General features: G+C 43.6%; 1 protein-coding gene across 2 annotated transcripts; it reads right to left on the reverse strand.

Moving 5' to 3' along the window:
- Window positions 1-363: 363 nt before the first annotated feature.
- On the reverse strand, window positions 364-24,824 carry LOC147437643 (RNA polymerase I specific transcription initiation factor RRN3 protein). Of its 2 annotated transcripts, none has more exons than XM_086487143.1 (15): window positions 24,573-24,824; window positions 24,383-24,466; window positions 24,229-24,300; window positions 24,060-24,131; window positions 23,665-23,961; window positions 17,617-17,727; window positions 17,211-17,330; window positions 16,990-17,133; window positions 16,833-16,901; window positions 16,661-16,767; window positions 2,036-2,119; window positions 1,862-1,964; window positions 1,622-1,741; window positions 1,355-1,539; window positions 364-1,260 (listed from the first exon to the last, which is right to left on the reverse strand). In XM_086487143.1, exons 1-15 carry the CDS (start codon window positions 24,672-24,674, stop codon window positions 888-890), a joined length of 2,043 nt encoding a protein of 680 aa, XP_086343269.1. In that variant the 5' UTR covers window positions 24,675-24,824; the 3' UTR covers window positions 364-887. The 2 variants fall into 2 exon arrangements, with proteins under 2 accessions (XP_086343269.1, XP_086343270.1); XM_086487144.1 differs by having other exon boundaries at window positions 24,229-24,295; window positions 24,573-24,623.
- Between the last annotated feature and the right edge of the window lie 288 nt (window positions 24,825-25,112).

A 25,112-nucleotide genomic window follows, 5' to 3' on the forward strand; every position in this document is an offset into this window, starting at 1 on the left:
AAACCTCTTTTCTCCTACAATCAATGAGAACGATGTTCTCACCTACATTTGCAAGATCTCTCTCTTAAGTACATCAATCGCTTTTCGAGACCGCCGAAATTCGAAGTAACACCACTGCTACACACCACAAAAAATAACAAGTCAGAGTCCACGCAAACAAAAAAGGAAACCAGCAAAAACAGAGAAGAAACCTGTACAGAATAACCTTCCATTCATATCTCAGAACATGGCAATGTTTGAGAAAAGCATGCCCTTTTTGCACAGGCTCAGAAAACCTCCTCATCAACACTACACTCCCTTTTTCTCAAAAGGTAGTGCCAAAAAGGTTTAGGAGTGTCATTCACAAAACACATTCACCGAGTCTTACCACAAACAAAAGCTTCTCTTGGCATTCATCACACTATACAAATTTCCTCTCAATAATGACAAATGGAGTTGTACGAGTTACAAAGGGATACCACAATGACCACGCAGGCTCTCAAAATCCATGATGTGGTAAGCAGCTAAATCTTTGGCTTGGAACCATTCCAAACTACTGAGATCTATTCATTATACATGACAGCAGCCTCTTAAGGTTCGATCTAAACCCAACCAATCAGAACCTTTACAGCTCCTCCTCCATGATCCCGTAAATGTCATTACCATAATTAACTTGTTCTGTATGAAACATGGCTCTATTTGGAGCCAACTTTCATAACTCAGCGTACTCACCTTCATCCAATCAAATAATGTCTCCAATCATGCAGCCTCCATTCAGGTGCCGCCTCTGCAATGATAGTCCAGATTCCACGGACAACCCATACAATTAAGGGATCATCCAAGCTATAAACTCCATTTATGGTGTGCATAAACTTTCAGATGTGTAAAACGATGCCTCAAAACCAACATCAGCAAAATGAATTTGAATATCGTTGTAAAACCTCAGGGGTCAATTTTGCAGGGAGAGGCAGAGGTGACTTCAACGCTCTGGCTCTCATAAAATGTGAAGGCACCAAGTCACCTGGTGTCAGTGACATCCGGTTCATTGAGATCTCAAAACCTTCCAAATCATCTTCGTCCTCAGTAACACTGTCATTGTCTTCCATAGAATGTAGCTCTACAGACCCGGGCCTTTCAAAGCTCTCTCTGAACAGTTTTCCTTTGGCCTCCGAAGCAATCAAACCTTCTCCCTCATTCTCATTGCCTTCTATGTCAGAATCGGATAACTCGTCTTCTGGGCATTGCACCATGGACCAAAATATGAAATTTGGTCTTATAAATCTGCAACAGGAACATGCAGACACGGTCATGAGAGATGGCACCCAACATTATATACACCTCTATGAGATGTGAAAAGAGAGGTAAAAGGATGAACCTGTCCGACTGTCTCAGTAAATAAGGATCAAAAGGGAAAAACATATCGAGCCGATTAATGCCACCGAATGTGTTTAATTCAAGAGCATCGATGTTCCTGTTCACCTCAGACGACAAATTTGCATTGACAAGATGTGCTGCAGTTGCTTGCTTTAAAAATTCGTCGACCACGGATCGTAGACACAGCTAGTATGAGAGAGAGAGAGAGAGAGTTAATTATGACTGATAAACTGCTTCAACCGTCTACTGAGAAAGAAACTGAAAATACCTTCAACGGATTTAGGCTGTGCCTTAAAAGATCGTCGAGAGGCAACTTGTACAACATTTCACGTGCATCTAGGTCATCTAGTAATGTTTTCATCCTAAAACACAGCACATACATGACAGCCTGCAGTCACATCTTTCATGAGCATGTAATCAAAACTACTCCATCCACATGTATCTAAAAGTTGTACATTGTTGATAAATTATAAGAAGGGAACATTGCTGCTAGCTTGAATTTCCTCACCTGGCAAGCGGAATATAGCACGCCATGGACTCCAGCATCTACTGTTAAAGCCCCTTTTGTCTCAATTTGTCTAGGAGTATAGCTTATACACCAGCTTACAACTCTGTTAAAATAGGAGTCAGAAATTTAATCATTTGAGACCACCCCATGAAAAGGCAAAACTAGAGAGCCTACCGCTTCAAGGACGATGAAATTATGTTTAATGGAAGATACTTGGCACGTGCAAGGAAACTTGCAAGATATGCTGCGGCAGACATTCTGTTAACAAAATTAGCATGGTCAAGAACAATTAAAAACCTGACTCGGTCCCACGTCATCAACTAAATATTACATCCTCAACTATAATCATCAATTGTGACCAGTGAATGTAGAGCTAGGTATGTATACAAACCAGCCTGCACTTAAAACAAACGTCTCTGCAAAATGTAGCTATTATAGCTTAAGAGATGACAACACACTGAACAATGATTGAGCTCAACAATGTTTTTAAAAGTGCGATAGGTAAAAAGGATTGATGGTCGTGCATATAAACCTACATTTGGAGCTTTGCACACATCTTCTGTTACTGCATTCTACGTCGTCCTCTGTGAGCAACACCCCTCCAACCCCAAACCCAGAGGATTTAAAACACTTCTTGACTGCGTTACGGCAGCTGGTCTTGTATTCAGTCTTGGTCTTTTTCACAGCAAAAGCTAGCTGTGCGCGCGCGAGAGAGAGAGAGAGAGAGAGAGAGAGAGAGAGAGAGAGAGAGAGAGAGAGAGAGAGAGAGAGATGAAATGAAATGAAATGTTATATTAACGTCTTCAAAAAGCCAGAATGACCTATGAGACCAAACTGATACAAAAGTGGTGAATCTGTTACAATGTCTAGGTACCTTAGTACTAAAGTACTAAGTGTGAAAAGTGTGAAAGTGTGAAAATAAATGTGAAAAACTAAATACAAAGTATTAAAATAAACTTCTTAGGAGCATTCTGGGTGTCTGGCTAGAATGCTTCTGACCCTTTGTTGTAGTCTCCTCCGGTGAAGTGTGCTTCTGCATCTCGGTCGTGGTCGTCTCGATTTCCTAAGCTCAATCGCCCTGTCAATGAGGGTGCCTTTGGTATGAATGTGGGTACTCCTTTGTGCTGGCTGCTGGCCTCTTGCTTCTCCTTCCACTCCTGCTTCTCTCGATCCGAAGAAATCTGTGATCTGCCTCTGAGGCTGTAGTGCTCTTTGTCTTCTCATTAGATTATCCCTGTGCCGATGTAGTTCCAGTAGGTACAAGCCTAAGCATCTTTGATCTTGGTATTGCATGACTCTATCTAGAGGTCCAAAGCCTTCTTTAAATAGGCAATGGAAACACCCACGTATCTCATAGTATACGGTGCAGTGGCATATATAGTGTAATTCTGTCTCCGGCTCCATTCCGCATAACTTGCAAATTCTGCCCTCAGGTGGGATTCCCCTAAATCTGCCAAATTCAATTTCCAACTGGTGTGAGGATGTACGAATCTGACCAATAGCACATCTCAAACCATGAGACAGGTGGGTATCCATGTAGCTCGGGCGAATCACAAATCCATCTTCAAATAGCTGTAGGAAGTTCTCTTCGTAGTCGGCCACCTTCGTGCCCAATTCTTGTGTAGGGTCTACCCATGTCCTCTTAGTATCCAACTATATAAGATCCTGACGGATGATTTTGTTAATCTCCGTTCGTGTAATTGCCAGTGATGGAGCCTCAAGAGAGTATTGGAAGGGGGGTAATCTTTCCATACTGAACCCGTGTCTCTGAAACCACGAGGACAGTTGCGCATACCAGCATGATGTATCCCCTTTCATTGCTAATTGTCGAGAGGATTCGAGGGCCAGTCTAGTATATCGGCAATTATTTGTATCGCACAAACCATGTATAAAGGACACTGATCTGGTAAGAGCTTCAATTTCTATCGGAGGGACAGCTAGTTCCGTTCGGGTAATCGCGTGTGGTACGGAGGCCTTGGCTCTAATCATTCGGGAAATCATAGATACCAAAGGTCTCTCCATTGACTTGCAATTATCCTGATCCACAGATGGTCACCCCATAAAGCATAGCCGAAGCCACCACAGTATCAAAGAGCCAAAGTTTTGTTCGTGCTTCCTGAAACTGCACTAGTGAACACATCCTCTCCAACCCTCCCAAGGCCGCAGAGGCTCTGGACAATCTAGAATCCGCTGCTTTCTTAAGAGTAAACTTCGGTCCTGCAAATACCACACCAAGGTATGTGTATGCGTCTGTGTACTCTACCGTATCCTGGCCATATGCAAATGTAGGTGCCGATCTCCTAACCCACTGCGGTGTGGTGTTAAACACCATAACTTTGGTTTTACCCAAGTTTACCGACAGTCCACTGTCCTCCGCGAATTTATGTAGTGCATCTAGCTGCCTCTGCATTCCATCTGGTGATTCTGCTATCAATACAATATCATCTGCATACAACAACAAAGGGATCCATGACCCTGCAAGTTGAGCACCTCTCTCACCCTCTCTATCAATGTAATCTGATACCTCATCTATGTACATACCAAATAAAGTAGGTGACCCGTATAAGGCCATGATCCCCCAAATAATCTCTTTGGGGACCCCTAACTCTTGCATCCTACGCATCAATCTGGCCCTTGGTACTGTATCAAAAGCTTTCCGAAAATCCACAAAGCAACAATACATCCTTCTCCCGCTTGCTCTTCCTTCCTCAATAATGGCTCTGATCGTAAGAATATGATCTAAAGTGGAATAACCCCTCCTGAATCAAGCTTGTCCTGTTGCACTTATGCCCTCATTCTCTGCCCATCTACTCAATTTTTGTTCAAGAATGGATACGTACAGTCGGGTCAATGTCTGACCTACCTTAATGGTACGGTAGTTCCCGGGTATCATAGGATCCCCTGACTTGAAAATAGGTACGATAGTAGATAATTTCCAAGATTCTGGTAATCCTTCACACATGACCCGATTAACCAGACGAGCAAGGACTTCTGAAAGTAGATCCCTCGCATGGATCAGGTGTTCTGCTACTAAACCATCATGATCATATGCTCTTCTTGTCTTCATCTTATCACTGAGTTTTTTCACCATTTCCGTAGTAAAGAAAGTACTAGTAGCAAGGCATGGCTCTAGCGGATCTGGTAATGGAGGCTATCCAGATACCATATATAACCAGGTCTCATGTGAGTCCTAACTCAAGAAGAGCTGATATAAATCCTTCTCCAGTTTGGCTAAAAATGCCCTTTTCTTGCGACGTACTATACGCCGAAGAGCAATCCGAGACTGCTTATATGGAGTGGATTTACAGGTGAGAAAGGCTACGAGTCTTTCTTTGGATACAGGTGAGAAAGGCTACGAGTCTTTCTTTGGATTTACAGGTGAGAAAGGCTACGAGAGTCTTTCTTTGGATACAAGTGAGAAAGGCTACGAGTCTTTCTTTGGATACAAGATGGATGGCAACAAGGAAGAGGGTTCCTCTTCAGAGGATAGAGAGCCTATTCCAACTGCACATGAAATTGGCGAGAGTTCAGGCCAAGCAGAGAAAGCTTTGCAGGTTGTTACTGCTGTGACCATGTTCAAGCAATTGATGGAGAATCCAAGATTTATGGAGTTCATACAATCTTCATCAATAGCACATCAAGTTCAAGGCAGTTTTGGCATGCCAAGAACAGTGTTTAGGGGTATGCAAGGCATGGTGCCCAACCCCATGTATGCAAACATTGGTTTGCACCCAGGATTTCAGGGCACACAAGGTCAGTTTGGGGTGTCACAAGGCAACTTGGGTATGGCTGGTTTTTCAATCCCATCAGTGAATATGACACCTGGACATCAACATGTTACTGGCCAAGGAGTACAGATGGCTCCCACAGGTGTACCCATTATGCAAACTGTCTCTTTTGACAATTTGGAGTCAATGGATAAGCTAAAGCCATACAAAGAAGATGATCAGTGAGTCCATTGACACATTCAATGGCTTTGATGAGAGGACAAAGGTTTTCTCTTTCCTCGAACAGTATGACAAAGCATTTGTTGGAAGGAGCATTTAAAGTAAGGAAAGTTGCCACTTCTGGAAAAAAAAAATGCAAGTCAGTGGTGGAATACACTGTTGTTACAAGGACAGACTCCTTCCACTTGGAATGATTTCATACAGGTACCGAATTAGCTAAAGGCTAATTCAAAACAGGTACAAGATGATTTAACAAGATTTCTTACGAGAAATCTCGTGTAAATCAAAGGGCAAGTAGTCCTACTGATGCAGAAGATCAAAGGCTACGAATTGGTGCGATTGGCACGCAAAACAGAGCCCGAAAGAAGAAAATACAGCTTGCTGTATTTTTTTGCAGATTTAGGGTTTTGACCTTATTTGATGCCTTTTTGTCCCAAGAGCTTCGGGGAAGCTAGAGGACAGAAATACAAGTGATCTGGAGCATTTTAGGAGCGAAAAACAAAGAATTCAGCGTGCTGAATTTCCAGGACAGGTTTGCAAAAGTGCTCTATTATGCGTGGATAATCACTTGGATATGTGGATTTTTGGTTGTGAAGGTTTCTACTATAGTTATGCTGCCAAAATTGGGTCAAAAAGAGAATTCTCAGCCCAATAAAAGTGACAGCATAAGGGTAGATCACAAGTTAATCTCCAAAGATCAAGATAATGAGCAAAGAAAGATTGTTTTCGATGCTTAGTATGCAAATCAGTGATATTGCATAAAGGCTGAAATTGCTTGAGAATTGGAATTTCAAGTGAGTCTTCTCAGACCCTATGTGGGTGATGTGCCAGAAGATATGCCAGCTGAAGATCAGCCGGAAGTCGAGGAACTTGACAAGATCTTAGATTTTGGCACATAAAGAAAGAAAAGAAAAGGCAAGGTTGCAAGGTGCTGTTTGGTAAAGTTCAAAAGCTATTCACCTCTGGATGTCAAGTGGATGGAAAAAAGTGAACTTGCAGAGTCACTAAAAGTATGGGAACTTAAAACCTTGGTTTGCAACCTACCTTGACCCCTTGAGATTCAGAGCTACATGGATTGTCAGTGTGACAATGGCTTCTGAAAGAAATGATGTACATGTTACTTACAGTGAGCTCAAATGAAGTGCATGTTACATGAATGTTAGAGCTGTACAGATTGTCAGTTTGGCAATTGCTCTTATGGAATGTCCAAAAGTTTGTTTAGTGCTATAGAAGTGAGTATTTCTTGTCAGTTTGTCAAGGGTACAACAATTATTTCTATTGAAGAGTACATGTGTAACTGCATTCTTAAATTGTCGGTTTGGGTATGCTCCAAAGGTTACTGGATCCAACGTGTACTAAAAGACAGTGGCAAAATGTGACGCTTCCATTTTGTCATTGGAAAGTTATGGACTCAAAGCAATGGCAGAGTGTGACGCTTCCACTATGTCATTGGGACAGGGTCCACACGCAGGCAATACATGTGTCAACGAGGTGTTGGCTGTGAGCATGTATGTGTCGTACATGTGTCGACACGGTGTTCGGACACCCGAGTGCTGACTGTAAGCATGTACGACATAGGTGCAAACGAGGACGTTTGAGATTTCAAGAGGGAGGTATGTCACCAACCAGTGGCAATTCCATTTTTGTTTATTTTCTCTTTCTTTGGGGAATTTCGTTTGTTTTACCTTTTGGAAACACCCCTCTGGAAATCTAACTGCCCTGCATTACATAGCTAGTGTGGAACTGTTCAGAGAGAGTCCAGGCCTGAGGGCTAAAGAGCACTAAGGTTGGACAAGGACTATGGTTAGCCAAAGTGGGGTCATTGGCTAGCCAAAGCGGAATCCTTTGCTACATAGGCTATATTTCAGTTCTGGGTGTGGCTGCAATGTACAAAGAGGGTCAGATGACCTAGAAGAATGTAATGGCAGAAACTCCTAAATTTTAGGGACTGCTATTTATGGACGGCAAAATGTCTTCGCGTCATTACGTGCAGTTTGACATGGGGATCATTTTGTTACTCTGTGGCCAAGTCAACAGAGGCAGCAGGTGAGATATTTTTAGACCCGAGGGTCTAAAGCGGGAAAATGCACAAATGAGTGACACTTGGCACTCTGAGGCCAGTTTACTACTTAAAGAGAAGGCAAAAACGTGATTTTCAGTTGTGAGCTCATTTTTTAGTGCTGTCACAGGTGGGAGAGCTTCAATGGAGTGTTGGCTTACCCTCTATGTACAGTGAGGTGCAGGATGTCATGACCTGCACACCTCTCACTGCTCTCTCTCTCCCCTATTCTTTATGGCTATGCCCCTCTAGTGGGCTTTTCATTTGACCAATGTACAGTTATGTGGGTTCGTGCGCGATTACCGAGGCAAGAGCCTCTTGCACAGGTACTGGATTAGCTAGCGGCTAATCCCCCGCAGGTACAAGTGAATTCGGAGAGGTTTCACAGGCGAAATCCCGTCCGATTCAAAGGGCAAGTAGCCCTACAGGGGCGGGAGCTCGAGGACTTGCTACAAATGCGACCGGCACGCGAAACGGAGCCCGAAACAGTGAATTACAGCCTGCTGTGTATTTTTGCAGGTTTAGGGTTTCGGCCCTAAACGGACCCTAATACCCCCAGGAGGTTCGGGGACGCGAGGGGACCGCTGTACAGGTGATCTGGCGCATTTTCAGGGCAGAAAACAGAGAATTCAGCGTGCTGCAGATTCTCGCCAGGTTTTGCTAAGTGTCCGTATGCGTCGGGAAAGTCATCTAATGCGTGGGGATACTGAATGTGAAGGGTCCTAGTACAGTTATGCTGCCGAAATCGAGCCAGAACAGAAGAAATTCAGCCCAGATTGTGCGGGGCAGCTTGTAGGGAACCACAGCTTTTATTCCCTCTTTTAAAGAATAAAGAAATACCGAAAGGGGCACCTATTTAGGGGCCAATATGGTGTCTGACTCGCATACAAATGCATTCTAGCATCTGTATCCCATTCCCCTCTCTTGTGTCATTATAGCACAGGTAGAATAGACGACTAATAATGGGTGAAAGCTAAATCAAGGTTTGAAGTAAAGTCTACCGCCCTTTTTGAAGTTAACACGCCGGTTACACTCGGCTCTCATTCTCACCCACATATACCTTGCTTGCTCATCTTTCCTGATAATCTGTAGTAGTGGTTTCAGCTCCTCTTTAAATAAGACTGCTACTCCTCCTGAACCCCGGCTATCTCGTAGAGATCTCTTGTCTGGTCAACCACTTGTTTCCCATAAATAACCCTTCACATGTGGCATACGCTGTCTCGGTATCTAGTGTGTCTCTAAGTAGAAAACTATGTCTCTGCCCCTAAAGCTGTCTTCAAAGGCACCTACATCTAGCCTATATAATCCATTACAATTCCACGCCGCTATCCGGAGCGTCGCCCCATAGGTCTTGCACCGTCATGCTGAGCGCTTTTCCAGAACCACTACTTTCCCTCCTATATAAAAGGCGATTTTCCCCTTTTCTCTTGCTGCCCTGATCTCTGGCATCAACTCTTGCATGTGTGCCACTTGTGCCAATGTAAGGTCATCTCCCAGGAAAATACCAGTTTTCTTAAGAGTTGGTCTCTTCTTTAGAAATTGTTTCCTTATTTCTATATTCGGGAAGCGGAGAATAAGTGCCCTATCCTTTACGTTTCCCTTCTCATCGATTCCTTTCTTGCCCACTCTCCATGCACTTGTGTGAGTAGGCTTTGTGATGCCCATGCATTGTAGCAGTTCCTCCACTTCTTCATCTCCATTCTCTTTGTCTTTGACTCCTATGACCCGCATATGCAGAGCCCGATTCTTCCTTTTCTGCTCTTCCTCAATGGTCATATTAATAATGGTGGAGGTAGGTGCGGGCATATGGGCCTTCCCTTTCTTCGCATCCTCAATCTGTTTCTCTGCTTCATCAACCTTTTCTTGTGTCTTAAAAAGACGTTCCGCCCATGAAGATGCCGTTTTCGATTTCTGTTCATCTCCTTCCCGTACAGCTTTCATATGATCCTTCATGTCCTCGAGCTCCTTTAGCACCGAAGGTTGGTGGTCTCCCTTCTCCTTAGTTGCAAATTTGCAAGCCGCAAGTTCTCCTTTTAGCTCCTCGATTATTGCATCTTTTTTCCCCATGTGCTTTTCCATATTTGTTCTCCATGCTTCAAAACTTGCTACTGCCTCATCGAGTTTCTTTTGCATAACGCATTGTGTTACATTTACTTCGGCCTTGATTAGGTTTCGTAATTCCGTTTTCAAGATCTGAATCTCCTCATTCTGTATCCCCCGGATCTCTCTCCTTAGTTCTCTCATCGTGTCTCCATACATGGAGTTCCTATAGCTCTCAACGCTTGCGTGCATTTCCTTCCTGATGTCATCCCTCATATAGTTTAGCTCTGATTTGAGCATCACCTGGACCTTCTCCATCATTAGCTCATCATGTATCTTGGAGGTTTTCCCCACTCGTAAGAATCCTGGTGATAGTACAATATCTCTGTTTCTCCGTTTAAATGTAGCTGTTGTTTTTTTTGGGGTGGTGTAGCTATCTACACCCGGCCCTTCCCCTTCGGTAGGCGGATCCATCGAACCCGAGCCACAAATGTGGGTAGGGTACTAGGGTGAGGGACTGAGAATAGGGCAAACTTAAAAGTTTATCTTAAAGCTTAAAAATCTTTAAACTTCAACGTAGGAGCTATTTGACTTTCTACGCGTAGATGAAGGGGGAGCCGGGGCGCGCGTAGGACAGGACTTGCTACGCGTAGAAAGTCTTCTTACGCGTAGCGGAGCTTGCAGAGAGAGCGTGTGTGAGTACGATCAGAGCGGGAGAACTTTGTGTGCGCCCTGCTCCTGCTCGCCTGCCCTGCTGCTCCTCTTGCCTGCTCCTGCTCGCGCAGCTCTGCTGCTCCTGCTCGCCTATTGCTATCTCTCGCGCGCGTAAACTCAGCTGCAACACCAGAGAGAGAGAGAGAGAGAGAGAAAGAGAGAGAGAGAGAGAGAGAGAGAGAGAGAGAGAGAGAGAGAGAGAGAGAGAGAAACCAATGTAAAAATATCAAAGGCCTAGCAGTTATGCGGCACTGATTCAACACCAAAACATGCTTAACCTCATGCATAGGGATTTCTGAAGCACGAACAGAGTAGCCCTCAAGTTGGTGCTGTCGAGTTTAGAGAGAGGTCACAACAATACACAGAGGCCAAAGGAAGTCTGCTATGAGATAAAACCAATACAACTGTCTGTAGAGAGAGAGAGAGAGAGGAGGAAAATGAAATGAATGCTATATTTACATCATCACACATCTTAAGGCCAAAATGACCTATGAGAGCAAAGAGTTACATCATGGTGAATCTGATACAGGGTCTGGATAAAAAGAAAGAAACTAACTAAACAGAAACACTACTAGAGAGGTAAAATGTGGGTATCGAGAGCCTGAGGGGTACGTATACAAAAGGTGGTGGATATGTATGTGTTAGAACCTGGAGATGGCTTGCATTGGTCAGTGCATGATCATGTCGATGTCCTCCATGGTGAGAGTCTGCGCACGGCGTCTCCCATGTCTTGCCAATAAAAATCTGATCCTCTACTGCAACCTCCTCCACTGATACGAGCATCCCCTCATCCTAGGCCTCCTAGATCTCCCCAGCTCTGCTGCTCAATCTCAGTATACCTCTGCTACTGATATGCCTTGTATCCCTCCTCTTTGGCTGCTCTCCTCTCTGCTCAATCTCTGGATGGAAGAACACTGTGATCTTGTCTGGGTGTGTCTCCCGGTCTGAGAGCCTCTCTTTTTCTCAGCAAACAATTAAAAACCTGAATCGGTCCCACGTCATCAACTAGATATTACATCCTCAACTACAATCATCAATTGTGACCAGTGAATGTAGAGCTAGGTATGTATACACACCAGCCTAACAATGTTTTTAAAAGTGCGATGGGTAAAAAGGATTGATGAAAACTTGTGCATATAAACCTACGTTTGGAGCTTTACACACCTTTTGTTGTGCATTCTACGTCGTCCTCTCTGAGCAACACCCCTCCAACCCCAAACCCAGAGGATTTAAAACACTTCTTGGCTGCGTCATGGCAGCTGGTCTTGTATTCAGTCTTGGTCTTTTTCACAGAAAAAGCTCGCTGCGCACGCGAGAGAGAGAGAGAGAGAGAGAGAGAGAGAGAGAGAGAGAGAGAGAGGGAGAGGAAAATGAAATGAATGCTATATTTACATCATCACACATCTTAAGGCCAAAATGACCTATGAGAGCAAAGAGTTACATCATGGTGAATCTGATACAGGGTCTGGATAAAAAGAAAGAAACTAACTAAACAGAAACACTACTAGAGAGTAAAATGTGGGTATCAAGAGCCTGAGGGGTACGTATACAAAAGGTGGGAGTGTATCTCAGAGAACAAATACAAAATGGTGGATATGTATGTGTTAGAATCTGGAGATGGCTCCCATTGGTCGGTGCATGATCATGTCGATGTCCTCCATGGTGAGAGTCTGCGCACGGCGTCTCCCATGTCTTGCCAATAAAAATATGATCCTCTACAGCAACCTTCTCCAGCGATGGGAGCATCCCCTCATCCTAGGCCTCCTAGATCTCCCCAGCTCTGCTGCTCATTTGCTCAGTATACCTCTGCTATTGATATGCCCTGTATCCCTCCTCTCTGGCTGCTCTCCTCTCTCCTCAATCTCTAGATGGAAGAACACTGTGATCTGTGTCTGGGTGTGTCTCCCGGTCTGAGAGCCTCTCTTTTTCTCAGCAACCCTGCTCGATGGTGTTGAATCTCCAGTAGATAAGAGTCCAAGACATCTCTGATCCTTGTATCTCATAACTCGGCCTGATACCCTCTTTAAAGAGACAGTGAAAGTGGCCATGTATCTCATAGTATGTTGTACAGTTCTCTCAGATATTAAGTGTTAAAGTGTGTAGATTGCCGCTCTGTCTGTCTTTATGTTCGATCACTTGCCGGAAGTGATTACACCCCTAGCTCCTAAGGTGTCGTGTTGTGCCCAGCTATTGGATGTATCACACCATCAAATCTGAAATTTTCTACCGCTGATATGCCTCCTTTGTGAACTTGCACCTAATTCTTGATAGCTCGAGGGATTATACCATAGCTTTTACAAAATTAGCCAACAAACTTCTCGTGAGGGATATGACTCTTCACATGGGTGAGAAAGCATACACCATTCATACAATATGAGATGATACATGAACACTAAAGAGGAAGTGCACACTTGAGGCTCACACACTTGAGCTTCTGAAATTTACTACAGCTGATATGCTTTCTTTGTGAACTTGCACCGGATTCTCAAAAACTTGAGCAATCATACCATTTGTGCAGCTAATATGCTTTCTTTGTGAACTTGCACTGGATTCTTGAAAATTTGAGCAATCGTACCATATCCAATACAAAATTAGCCAACAAACTTCTCTTTGTAGCTACTATTGAGGCACTTGGTTTGGTGGTCTCTTTCAAAAAGATCCATTTTCTGTGGATTTAAGGATGCTGACATCTTATTACACTGTTGGCTATAGTGGTTGTCATAGAGAGGATACACTTATTGTTAGCAAAAGTGCCAAGACACCCTCTTCTTTTCTAGGCTAGGTCCTTCCATGGTATACGTATTCAACTGACTTTGACCTAGCGCAGAACAATTTTTGTTTTGACATATTATGGAAAAGGAGTCTATTTCTGTTTTCTCTCTTTGAAGGTGGTAGTTTCTAACCAAAGACTCAACCCCTGATTTTTGGCTTTTTAAGGACTATCCCATTTGTAAACTTATATTTTTTAGGTGTCCTCTTCCCAATCGTAGCAGTTGAAAATCAGCCCGTCATACTCCTCTTGAACTTGCCAAAAGAACATCCAATTAAGCAGCAACATGAACAAATTAAGCTGCAACATTCCAGCAAATTGGTCGTACTCAAAGTCCATCTGCTTGAGGAGCTCTGGGTGGATGAAGTTTGTGGTGGCTCTTGGAGCGAAGAAGATAAGAGCTTTATGTGCACATATCTTTCCATAAGCTCTGCATAATGCCTTGGAAGAGTAGATAAAAAATTCCCTACATCTCTGGAACAAGTTCTTCTGAGGTTCTAGCTTTCATGGCAGGAGTTACTCTGGAGTTTTATCACCTTTGTGGGGGTAGACATAGAAAGTGTGCCCCGCGTGGAAACATTGGGAGCCCCTTCCTTGTTGTAGAGTTTTTGTTGACGGGTGGTCAAGCGAGGTTGTGCAGGTTGAATCGAGGTGTCGATAGGATCCTGAGAATTTGTTCGCTGTTGTCAAGGATTCTCGGTATATGTTGGTCGGCCATCACTTGTATATTCCAATCTTCCCTTCATGAATTTGTAGCTAGCTGTTGCATGGTCCATGAGTTCTTGGATGGTCGAAACTTGCTTTGATAAACAATACTCCTAAAGCAGAGATGGTGGTCTTATGGTGTAGCGCTCACACTGGTTCTCCAAGGTTATTAGCTTGAAGAAAGACACCGAAAGATAAATGCCTAAAAACTTCTAGTTGTAGTCTTCCATAGTTTCCGTGGCGAGCATTTTCAAATTACCCCATTCTGCTAGAGTCTACACTTCAAACAATGATGTCACATAACTTCGGGCAAAAATGTTCTCAAAAGCTTGCAAGTCCCAGGCTTGGTGGCTATAGAACTCCACCACTGCATAGCATTGTCTTTGAGAAAAGTTGTGGCTCCAAATATTTTAGATTCTTTTGTGTAGCTCTCAAATATTATCGAATTGCTGCAGGAATTGTAAAGTTTTCTTCTGATCTTTCATTGCCGAAAAAGGGCTTTTGTTGGTTCTCCGTATGGGTGTAGACGTTAGCAAATTTTTAGGGTTATGGTTCCCTTGGCCAGTTGTCTACCGATGTTGGGGTCTTTAATGGCCCTAACCCCATAGGAGTTGCCACGCCAACCAACTTGTGACATCCAATTTTAGCTTTGATTCGACAGCTACAAGTGAAATTTAGTGCTCAACTCAATGCCGTACTCGAAGCTAAGCATGAGGATGATCTACCAAAGCTTGGTGGCTTTTTGTTATACAAATGATGTGCAAGTTATTGTGGTGTCTTATCAAGGATTTGAATATGATGTCATTAGTGATCATGTATTGAAGAGCTCCAAACTTGAGGCAACATCTATATTGGCAAATTTGGACACTTTTCTCTGGCATTCTTGGCACAATGGTCAATCGACGTTGAGTTTTGTTGTGATTTTGTGGTTAGTAAATTGAATGGATGTGTTGTCTTGCAAGGTGTTAAATATTGAAAGATTAACGATATTTTCCTTTGGAAGGGTTTTCTTCAACCTGTGGTGATGTGCAAAGCATTTTGAAGACAACTATGCACACCATCTCTACATTACATATTCAATAGTGGTTGCAATACGAAACTAAGGGTGTTAATTTGCAGTTGGCAACAAGGGGTATTTGGGGGGGAGGTGGTGACAATGGACATGCTAGTCAAGACGGAAGTGGACCTTTCTCATATTGTGGAAGAGTAGAATATCAGGACTTGGAGAAGAACGATTCAAAGTTGGAGGATGAGGGTTGGTGGTCCAAGAGAAGTTGCAAACCATGGCCACCTTTAGCAAGAGGAATGTCATATGCACATGGGCTTGACGTGCCACATGACATGCTACTACAACTTAGAGTCAATCCATAGTCTAGGAAAACCTGAAAACCTAGGGGATTATGTGGCGGCACCATTGGGGGATTGTTTGCAAGACTGTCATGCTTGAATAAATCCACCCTTGCCTAATCCTCTTTGCATAAATGATTGTACAAGGCGCAATTTTAGTAGTATTAGCGGGCATGCAGATTTCACCTTGTGAAGTTTTGTCCCAGTTGCAACCGATTGAGATAGTGGAAATTCTTCCTATTCTTAGTGGTGCAAACGCCCTATCAACAACTTTTTTATTGCATTAATTCTTTCTATCTTAAGCTTTTTTCTAGTGCTGGTACTAGAGTATTTTAAACGAGGCTAGGTTGATTTCAAACAAGCCATCTAGATCCTATCCCTAATCTTCTATGCTTGGACCATATGGAAGACTAATCAAGCTCTCTTCTGGGGTTAATTAGTTCCTCAATAATGAAGTCATTTTCTTAACTACTAATCCACATTAACCATTAATGACTATTAGCCCTCAATATCTCCTCAATCACCTCCACCTTTTCCTGAATTATAGAAGGCTTATACCCAGAAACTATAATGGCTCATACAAAGCTTGCCAGCTTGTGGCAAAAAAAAAAAAAAAAAAAGTGTGCACTAAGTTGGGGGTGCACCTCCCTAGCATGACAATTTGGTCAATTCAAGCTTAAGGTACTAGCTTGTCTAATTAGTGCCAGCCCGTTCTATTAGTGTCGATTTTTTTTAACGCTTCGAATCAGACAAAGCCCTCTTGGACAGTCCTAGAGCACTATTGGACCTATCTGCTGCTCAATTCTCATAGCTAATGGACTCCCATACAAGGAGAATCCACTCCTGCCACTTCTACTTCACTGTCAACATTAAAGACAGATTTGATGAATTATTAATTCCAATCCCTTCAGAGATTCTTTTCTATTATTATGGGGAATCATTAACAGCCACAAACTCAAAAATGTGCCGTTTATTCCCACCCTTTGCCTATTTGCGAAATTATTTCACTTAAAACCAGCTCTATTGAAGCAATTATGTGTGATATCACTTTTGTAAATTCTATTAAAATATTCATAAAGCGAGTTGTGAACCTTTTTTAAGCCACTAATGAGCAGAGGTCATTCAGGTAATTACTTCAACTAGCATGTACATGTCTTCATGGCTTACATAGACTTCATACCCCTAAAAAACAACAGAAATTAAGAGTACAACCCTACCGTGTATTAGGAGCGCGGTTTGGGGATGTTAAGATTTCACAGAGCAAAGATGTGAACTTGTCCCCAACAGTTGACGGTGAAAGCGAGCACACGTAGAAGATTAGAAACTGCAAAGCAATTGCTCTTAGCCCACGATAATAGAACGTGGAAAATACGCATAGCACAACACTACCTGTGTAAACTTTGACTTATACGTATCTAAAATGGTTGATTGAAATGACGCCATTAAAGTGCTGAAAACCTACAAATGAGATGAGCAATAGAATAAACTATGCAATTTCTTAAAAGAGTTACTTGTGTAGCAAAGAAATCTTATGCCAAAGCAAAACCTGCTCAATTCGCCCAGCCTCCACACACTTCTGGAGATGCTGGAGAGTCATATCCATGAGAATATCCATTTTGTCAGCGACTGCGCACAGACTCAACCTTCTCTCTCCATCAGAATCTCGTACTACACCAGCCAATTGTTGTGCCTGTATTTATGTAACTTTCAATGCTAAAACTACCAAGCCTGAAGAGAGTAACAGCAATAAAACAACAATGCACATACCTCACTTCCAGGCCCAATGTTAGCTTCAACATCATCCAACAGCTCATCAAATTCCATGTCCAGCACAAAAATTTTACTGCTGTCGTCTTCTTTGACTATGTCTTCCCATCTTATTTCAACCTTCACAAGTCACACAAACACATTAATACATATGACTTCCCTGTGACATCAAGGCCAATGAATAATCAGGAAAACCTTCTCTGTACTTCCTTTTATGCACAGTAAAGCAAACCATGCTGTGAGCTGCTTCAATGGACTCACTTTAGACTCATCATTGCTCTTCTGAATGAGATGCAAGTGGGTATCTATTTGTTATACCTTATTCAACAAGTCTATGACCAAGTATTGCTCATGACAGTTTAGCCACACACAATGACAAAAGAATGGAGGAAAGAAGATGGCTCACATCAATCTGAATCAACCTGTCCACCACTGCTAGCAGCATTTGGTTTTGAATATAGTCTCCCTTAGCATCTTGTTCTAGTCGCAACATATTTTCCATGTAAAGTGCATTCCACTACAACACGAAACACAACAGCATGAAGGAATCAAAAACATCGTTGCACACAAAACCATTAAATGACAGATGACCAAATCTGTAAGAAAAATTGCTACTGCTAAGGTCAAACAAGGGCTTCCTAGCTTAAGAATTCTCAAACCAACCCTCTCTTTGCTGTCCTTAAGCATTTCACCAGACCAGCAAAGATGGTGGAGCCATTGCATCATGTATCATCCCTAAAAGCTTTACACCTTAACAACAAGTTTAGAGAGCAAGAAATTGACATCATCCAGACTCAGATTTTGTACTTTTTGTTTTACAAAGTTCAAACCATTTCTCGGTTGTACAAACAATGAGCACCTTACTTAATGTCTATGACCCTCCCCTATGAGAGGATTACCCCCATGAGAGAGAAGGCTCAAACACATCATAGACAAATCATCTCATGGGGGTAATCCTCTCATAGGGGAGGGTCATAGACATTAAGTAAGGTGTTCATTGTTTGTACAACCGAGAAATGGTTTGAACTTTGTGAAACAAAAAGTACAAAATCTGAGTCTTGAGCCTTCTCTAGCTAAGAGAAGGCTCAAACACATCATGCTCTCTCTAGCTAAGAGAGCATGAGCATCATGTGAGTGCATTTATGAGCTATTATGAGAGCATGGAGTGTGTAAACAAGAGGTGGGAACCATGTGTCGATGCTATAATAGAAACCCTTTGTAATCTCATTTCATGATGCATAATTAAGAGTTTCAAAAAAGTGGATCTACATTGTGTCCCTCTGTCTCTTTGATCTCTCTCACACACACACACATGTGCGTGCGCTCACATAGACACCATGAACGCAACTCTCTAATCCACCCTAACACTAACAAGTGGTATCACGGCCCTAAGCGGAATAAGTAACTTCCTAACTGTCAAGAGTGCAGAGCGGAAGCGTGAGAGAGGAGAGTGATATCTATGGACAGTGATGACTCTTGACACCACCATCCGTCTCATTTTTACCGATGCACCCTTGGATATGTCTCATATGTCACCTTTCATGCATTGTTTGTTGAGAATTTGGATGACTATGCATCTGTTAGAGTTTTGGCATCTCAAGTGAACCATCCAATGTGATCCCATTATTTATTTTCGCTTTTAGGTATTTATTTTACGTATTTGTCAAAGTCTAGGCAGGGCAATTTATTGAAGTTGCTATATAAGCAGCCCCTTGCCTCCACTCTATACACATTTCAGTTACTCACTGCCAAGGTTGATTGGTTCAGGAGCCTCTCTCTCTCTCTCTCTCTCTCTCTCTCTCTCTCTCTCTCTCTCTCTCTCTCTCTCTCTCTCTCTCTCTCTCTACACTTCCACATCATCAACTCTGACATGATATCTGACATGATATCAAAGCTGTGTCGTTGAAGAGTCCTTGGTAGAGGAAGAGCGGCTGTGAGAAAAGAAGAGGCCGTACCCCCCACCCTTCACAGTGGCATCTCAAAATGCTGCTATTGTCGACGTCGGCTTCCCCCCATAGTGCATAAAAATGCTTTTCGGCCCTCTGAAACCCCGAAACAGCAAAACGAGCAAAACGAGCTGGGTTTCTTTTTTTGCCCCCTTTTGACTAGTTGACCTTAAAACCACGCCCTTGGGGATTTTTTAAAGCCATGTACAAAGGCTGCCTCAAAAAATCAATACCTTGTTCACAAGTGACTCAACTCTCCCATCTAGATTTTTGGTATTTCACATGTCTTTGACAGGTAAGTTGTATGTATATTCAATGTATAATTATAGGCGCATACATGTAAAGCGAAACCTGTGTTTGGCTTTCTTTGAGTCCCGAAACAAAACGTTTCAAAAACCTCGAAACGCACGAAACCCCAAAACTCATGTCACATTCTTCCCCCCTCCACTGCTCCTGCCAGATTATCGAAAAAGTTGCTCAAGGCAGTGCCTTGGCGAAAACACCCCTCTGTAGGCAGCGTTCTAAATCGTTGTTGCCGACAATGAACTCCTGCAGCGTTGCCCGCAAATGAAAACCCCACGCCTCGAGCGTTTTAAAATGCTCTCTGACGGTCTCCTCTCTTGGCAGCGCCAGTGGAACCCTGCCCTGGCCACTGCGTTTTGGAACGCAAGCAAGGTGACGACTTGCATTTGCAATCCCCTCCCTACTACATCCGACCGATGGTGCTCTTTGGCGACCACGGAGCTCCCCACCACTACACAATGACCCACCAGCGTTTTAAAACGCTATGGGCGAGCAACTCTAGGGTGGCATTTGTCTACTGAGAGGGTTAAAGTAGGGCAAGTCCTTGGAGTCGATGGCCCCTTGCGTTGGTGACGCAGAGCCCAAGAGAGGGGCATCGGAGGAGACATGCGCTTGGAAGAGGTGGATTTTGGAGAAGGCAACAAAGCAATTTCTGGGAGTAGCGGCTTGGGAGCCAAGAAGAGGGAGATCATCTCTCGAGAAGATTCTATTGAAGAAGTTTCAAAAGCTAGACGAGCAGCTTGGGAGAAGCAGAGGGTGCGGAGTGGCTTGGGAAAATTCAATTTGCGGAGCCCACTTCGTGTGAAGCTCTCTCTGCATGTCACGTGCACACTTCACTTGCGCTACGTGGACATGTTCTGCCACAATCTAGCATGATCCAGTAGCTTAGGACTAAGCCTGGCACTTTTGTGAGCCTCTAGCAAGACGTGAATGTCCAAGTCGGTCATAGTTGAATACCCTCACTTGCACAGGACATCATTTCATCATGCAGGCATTTTACCGCATGAACCACCTCTTATAGGTCATTTATTAATAAGTGACTTTTCATTTACCCTTGTTGGAATGTAGGTAGGGCAAATGGCTAAAGAAACTATAAAAGAAACCCATTGGAAACTCAATAGAAGCAGAAGAAGCAGGGACACAAGAAGGCAAGCACCCAGCAGTCAGGTAACACCTCAGGAGCCCTAGCGTTTTATCAGGACAAGATCATTGTTTTCAACGGCAGAAGACAAGCGTTTTCAGCCCATAAAACCTGCATTTTCATATCAGCCCTAAGCCTCGGAGCACCCACACCATCCGGTTGCAGATCCTTGCCGGTTTCCCATCAACATCCAGATTAGCGTAGAGTTTTCAGCTTCAGCAGACCTCAGCCAACGTTTTGCAGATTCAGCCCAGATCAGCCAACGTTTTTTGCATTTCAGCCCTAGCTCGCCTCGACGGTTGCAAATCATCCCAACAGTACCGCCACAATAGCAAATCCACAACAGATGACCTAGCGTTTTCAAATTTCAGCCTTGACATCGTCGTCGTCGTATGTCGACGTCATCAAGTACTAGAACATCAGCATCATCATCTCAACATCCAGTCATTGTATGAGCATTTGTGCAAGAATAAAGAAAGTACTTGCTTTGGCAACAGAGCAAGGGGACCCTTGAGGGTTGGGACCCGACATCCCTGTGTCGTCTCTTGTCGCTCTCTTGTCTCTCTCTTTCTTTCAGTTCAGTTTAGTTCCTTCAAGTGAAGTAAAGCGTCCCTTGTGTTTGTGCGAAGGACTAGATCCGAGCTAAATCCATAAAAGCTTCTGTTGCACCTGACATTGGTATCAAAGCTCTGTGTGCTTCGGCTTCGCGTACTCAAGGGAAGAAACTAAAGAAGAACCAAGAACCCAAGCAGAATCAAGAACCATCAAGAACCCAAAGAACTTCTCCCAATTTTTTTTCCCTGTAATCTTTGAGTCCCGCCCATGGACTTAACAAATCCCATCTTCATTGCCATGTCTTTGAAGGAAGATCGACATCAAATACGCGACAACCCAAATCTTGAGTACCAAGATCTACTTGCCTCTTATGCGGATATGGAAGGAGTTGGAGACGAGATCCCTAAACCTCTTCTGCCTTCGCATTCGCATGTAGCGTACATCCACTTCCATCGACAGGAAACCCTTGGATTTTTCTCCGAGCACCTTTACCTTTCAGCTTCACCCGCAATGTTTTCACGACAGGACTATTCGAGTGGTCGTACTTGCTCACAAGGCAGAGTCAGCACGAAGGTTGGTATTCTGCGATAGTAGTAAAGCTACCTAGCAACTCATGTGGTAGGTGTTTACATCGCACTAGATCTACATCCGCAGTATCCACCCGTTTGGAGGAATCTTCATTGGTTATGCATCCACATGCATCAGAAGCAGTCAGCATCAGAAGTACAAATAGATGTTCGGTAGTTGTGCCTCACCTTCAACATGGGGGGATGTCACGTGCGCACTTCACTTGCGCTACCTGGACATGTTCTGCCATAGTCTAGCATGATCCAGTAGCTTAGGACTGAGCGTGGCACCTCTGTGAGCCTCTGGCAAGACGTGCATGTCCACGCAGTCATAGTTGAATACCCTCTGTTGCACAGGACGACATTTCATCATGCAGGCATTTTACCGCATGAACCACCTCTTATAAGTCATTTATTGATAAGTGACTTTTCATTTACCCTTGTTGGAATGTAGGTAGGGAAAATGGCTTAAAAAACTATAAACGAAACCCATTGGGCACTCAATAGAAGCAGAAGAAGCAGGGACACAAGAAGGCAGGCACGCAGCAATCAGGCAACACCTCAGGAGCCCTAACATTTTCTCAAGACAAGATCACCGTTTTCAGCAGCAGAAGACCAGCATTTTCAGCCCATAAAACATGCGTTTTCAGCTCAGCCCCAAGCCTCGCGAATACCCGCACCATCCGTTTGCAGATGGTCGTCGGGTTTCATGAGTATCCAGATTAGCCTAGCGTCTTCATATTCATTAGACCTCAGCCAACATTTTGTAGATTCAGCCCAGATCAGCCAACGTTTTTAGATTTCAGTCCTAGCTCGCCTCGGCGGTTGCAGATCAGCCCAACAATACTGCCACAATAGCATATCCACAGCAGATGACCTAGCGTTTTCAAATTTCACCCTTGACATCGTCGTCGTCGTCGTATGTCGACGTCATCAAGTACCACAACATCAGTACCCATTAGCATCAACATCTCAACATCAAGTCATTGTATGAGCATTTGTGCAAGAATAAAGAAAGTACTTGCTTTGGCAACAGAGCAAGGGGGCCCTTGAGGGTTGGGACCCGACATCCCTGTGTCATCTCTTATCTCTCTCTTTCTTTCAGTTTAGTTCCTTCAAGTGAAATAAAGTGTCCCTTGTGTTTGTGCGGAGTACTAGATCCGAGCTAAATCCATAAACACTTCCATAAAGATCTACAGAGAAGTTTTCGGAAAAGCGGCTTATGATTAGTGCGGCCACCCTTGGAGTGCGAGAAGGCTTCCCGGATTACCAGATCTTTCAACTTAAAGATCTTTCAACTTAAACATGGTCCCCCCTTGCTAGAGCACTAGCGACAAATTGAACGGCAATAACTACGCTCATTGGAATTTGATCATGCGAACCTTGTTCTCACGAAAAGGCTTAAGGGATATTGTCGACGGCTCCAAGCCCCGTCCCACGAGAAATTCCCAACAACAGCCTTCAACATGACGAATATCTCAAATTGTGTGTCGACAAGGATGCGGCTAATGCGAAGGCAATGTTGGCCGTTGCGGAATCTCTTACAAAGGACCTTTCTCCAGTCATTCAGACTTTGTATCTACGGGAGGAGTGATGAGGGAGTAATTGAATATCTTATGGCCCAAACATTCTTGGTTATTTGCAGGAGGAGTGTAAACAAGAGGTGAGAACCATGTCTCTATGCCTCTAGAAAACTCTTTGTGATCTCACTTCATGATGCATAATCAAGAGTTTCATTATAATTTAAAGTGAGTCTAAGTTCTGTCTTCCTCTCTCTTTGATTACGCACACACAAACACACCATGAATGTTACTCTCTCTAATCGACCCTAACCCTAACGCTTAGTTCAATCCAAACACCTTGACAACATTCAATTTAAAAGTAAAATTGTAGAGATTTTGTTAAATAAACTAGAACTATAACAGAAGATAGACTCGATTTACCTCTTTGTCAACGATCCTATGGGGCATTCTTTGCAAAACAATGTTGCGCAAATGCATCACTGTGATTGGCACCAGCTCTGAGATTTTACGTAACGCCATATGAAGGCAATGCATAGTAGAATCCTTCCTTCCCATGTGCTCGCTCTTTCTTTGCATGAGGATCTCTTTTGGCATACCCTTCATGATCGCTCTCCTACTAAAAAAATCTATGAAAATGGGCAACCCACTTGAAGGAGGTAGAAAATTGCGTACAAGCATGTCCAAACACTGAATCAGACATCCTCCATTTACAAAAGCCTGCTCCACAGACAGAGAAGTGATGATCAATGACCATTTCTTACAATAAACCACCCATAATATCAAAGCATACCCCGAGGAGGAAAAAAAAAACCTACTAAGTTTATAAGAAACTCAGCCAACGAATTTGATACTTCAGGGCTGTGCATCCACAAGCTCATTCCCAGAACCTGCCAGAAATGTTCCATGGAGCTTGAAAAGCACAAAATTGCTTCACAGTAAAAAAGAACCCAAAATACCACAAAAGAACGTGAACAATTCACATACGTATGACAAAAGCTCTTCATGATCTCTCTCCTTGATATACGAGACCGCCTGGGACAAAGCCTTCAACCTACACTGCATCACTTCCAAAATCATCATCATAACAAACCAAGACACTTCAGACTGTCTGTAATGAGAAATGATTTGAGATTTCAACCTCCAGGAAGGTGTTGCTTTCAGGATCCTCGATACGCAAGTCTCTCCACTCCAGGAGCAACTTATCGTACTCTGTTGTATCGTGCTGCACCAAAACAGTAATTGCAGTTGAAGGCAACCACAACAATGAGCTCACCTCAAAGAGAATTGGCTAGCAAAATGCAAATTCGTGATCAAAATCAACACACTACCTCTGATGCAGCCATCAAAGCTCTGACGATTGCCTGCTTGATCGGCGAAACAGAATCTTCCATGCCATTTCCATCTGCAACGGCCTCCACCTCCATTCCCATTGGCGCAACCCGTGTCTGAGGACAGGATCGTGTGTGTGAAGCTGAAAAGAGGGCGCGGTGTGTGTGGGTGTGTGTGCGCGTGCGTGAGAGAGAGAGAGAGAGAGAGCGAGAGAGAGAGTGTGTTGGGCAGTGTTGCCTTAGGGCTTAGTGACAAGCGAGTCGGAAATTCTACCGCCATTCTGCCCGAAAGTGTATAACCATAAGGCCTCTATCACACGCGGGCGGACAAGAACATGAAGCTCCCAAATGAACGAGCATGTGCCTACCATTTCTAAAAAAAACAAGTATTAACAAGAATCTGCCATGATGCTTGCAAATGAAAGAAAGGGAAGGGGCGACATGATGAGCCAGGGACAAAGGTAGGGAAGGCAAGAACAACTGGTCGTTCCAGGGGCGAAGGTGGCGCTCAGGCCAGGTGGGGAGAGTGGCATTGTCAGG

This window comes from Adiantum capillus-veneris, chromosome 17 (assembly GCF_014529385.1).
Source record: "Adiantum capillus-veneris isolate H3 chromosome 17, ASM1452938v2, whole genome shotgun sequence".
NCBI lineage: Eukaryota > Viridiplantae > Streptophyta > Polypodiopsida > Polypodiales > Pteridaceae > Adiantum > Adiantum capillus-veneris.

Excerpts from the sequence above, each read along its gene's own strand:
- LOC147437643 (XM_086487143.1), bottom strand. The coding sequence starts at position 24,674 with ATGGGAATGGAGGTGGAGGCCGTTGCAGATGGAAATGGCATGGAAGAT. Across the intron at positions 24,467-24,572 it reads CTTTGATGGCTGCATCAGAG|CACGATACAACAGAGTACGA; the intron begins GTAGTGTGTTGA and ends GTTTTGGTGCAG. Across the intron at positions 1,965-2,035 it reads ATTTCATCGTCCTTGAAGCG|AGTTGTAAGCTGGTGTATAA; the intron begins GTAGGCTCTCTA and ends CTATTTTAACAG.